At 43.0% G+C, this 1,364-nt stretch overlaps 1 protein-coding gene across 1 annotated transcript in view; it reads right to left on the bottom strand.

Annotated features, from left to right (window-relative positions):
* szt2 (SZT2 subunit of KICSTOR complex) overlaps nt 1–1,364 on the bottom strand; it is a 114,188-nt gene that overhangs the window by 54,773 nt on the left and 58,051 nt on the right. The window contains exon 55 of the mRNA XM_016483899.1: nt 816–913. Coding sequence (XP_016339385.1) covers nt 816–913 — 98 coding nt within the window. The remainder of the gene's footprint in view (nt 1–815; nt 914–1,364) is intronic.

Consider the following 1,364-nt stretch of genomic DNA (forward strand, 5'->3'; position numbering starts at 1 on the left):
GCCTTGATAATAACATTATAACAGGCACCTTCCGAGTAGAGACCTGCACGATCGCGGGACCCAACGCAGCAGAGTGCGGCGCGGGACAACACTAGATGGGCGAGTGCGGGTGCGGCCGGGTACAGACTCATGTGTGCGGGATGCGGGAGAATAAGGGTGTACTCACACTAGGCAATCTTAACCGTGCCCGAGCGTTTTTGACCCCCAAAGCCCAGTTCGTTCGACTAGTGTGATCGCTCCGGTTCGTTTAGCCGGCCCTGGCTCGGTTGGAAGAGGTGGGCCAGAGAGTGGTTCAGTTATATATAGATCAGTGAGTGTGAGTGCTAACTTCTGATACGTGCAGCATGATTGCGTGAACATTTCTGAGCGGCAAAAGTGATAGATCTGTAAAGCAATATATTGTGAGAGGTCCGTGTGTTACCACGTCCCAAATGACTCAAAATAATAAACCACAAATTTAACAACACGATTCACTCTACTGTGCTGAGCGAGAGCGCTTCTCTGCTGTCTTCACGTGCTATCGGAAACTTCCTATTTCCCACATATGAAGTATTTTTTTTTATTATATATACATACTCCAACAATTTCTTTAAAAAAAAAAAGAAATCATCTTCTTGCACAATATTCACATCATCATACATTATACCAAAATCCACCTGAGGGCTGATCAGACCTTTATTCCAGGACGTTACACATGCTTTAGTGCAGATTTGACTAAGTTTAACTTAAATAATCACCAAATAACCTTTATTACTTCATAGTAAATTCCACCAGAGCCATAACTCAGACGGAAGCATGTGTTTGTGGCGACTCACCCAGTCTGTTCATGAAGGTGACCCAGGGCAGGTACGTGGTCTGGTAGATGGGCTGAAGAGTGCCTGTATCACCTTCCTCCAGCTGGACTGCATGTCTCCTACAACAAACACATCCAGACACAGTTCCCACGAGTCAATACATGACTATAGGCCTGTTTAACATGGGTGGTTGAGGTCACTTCAGCATTTACGTCTGTAAACTTATTGTCATCTGAATCAGAAATGTTAGTGTTCTTTCACTGCCCACAACCGCATTATCTACTGTATGAATTATCTACTGTATCCTGACAAACACAAAGGCTGGGTGGTAATTTAATTACATCCAAATCGACATCTCAGAGACTGCCAGGAAGAACTGGCCCAATATCATTTGGAAATCTGATTATTCTGATACCATCTGATTTGCACAATAATGAGACGTTGGGTATTTGGCACAATGGAAGTGTGTTTCAATTTGAAAGCACAGAAGAAAGAGGACAAATTAAAACTGTGTTTTGAATATGTATGTTTAAGACTACGTTCTCTTGTTCTTTAGCAATTCATTAAAAT

Source organism: Sinocyclocheilus anshuiensis, unplaced genomic scaffold (genome assembly GCF_001515605.1).
Source record: "Sinocyclocheilus anshuiensis isolate Anshui unplaced genomic scaffold, SAMN03320099.WGS_v1.1 scaffold958, whole genome shotgun sequence".
In the NCBI taxonomy this organism is placed as follows: Eukaryota; Metazoa; Chordata; class Actinopteri; order Cypriniformes; family Cyprinidae; genus Sinocyclocheilus; species Sinocyclocheilus anshuiensis.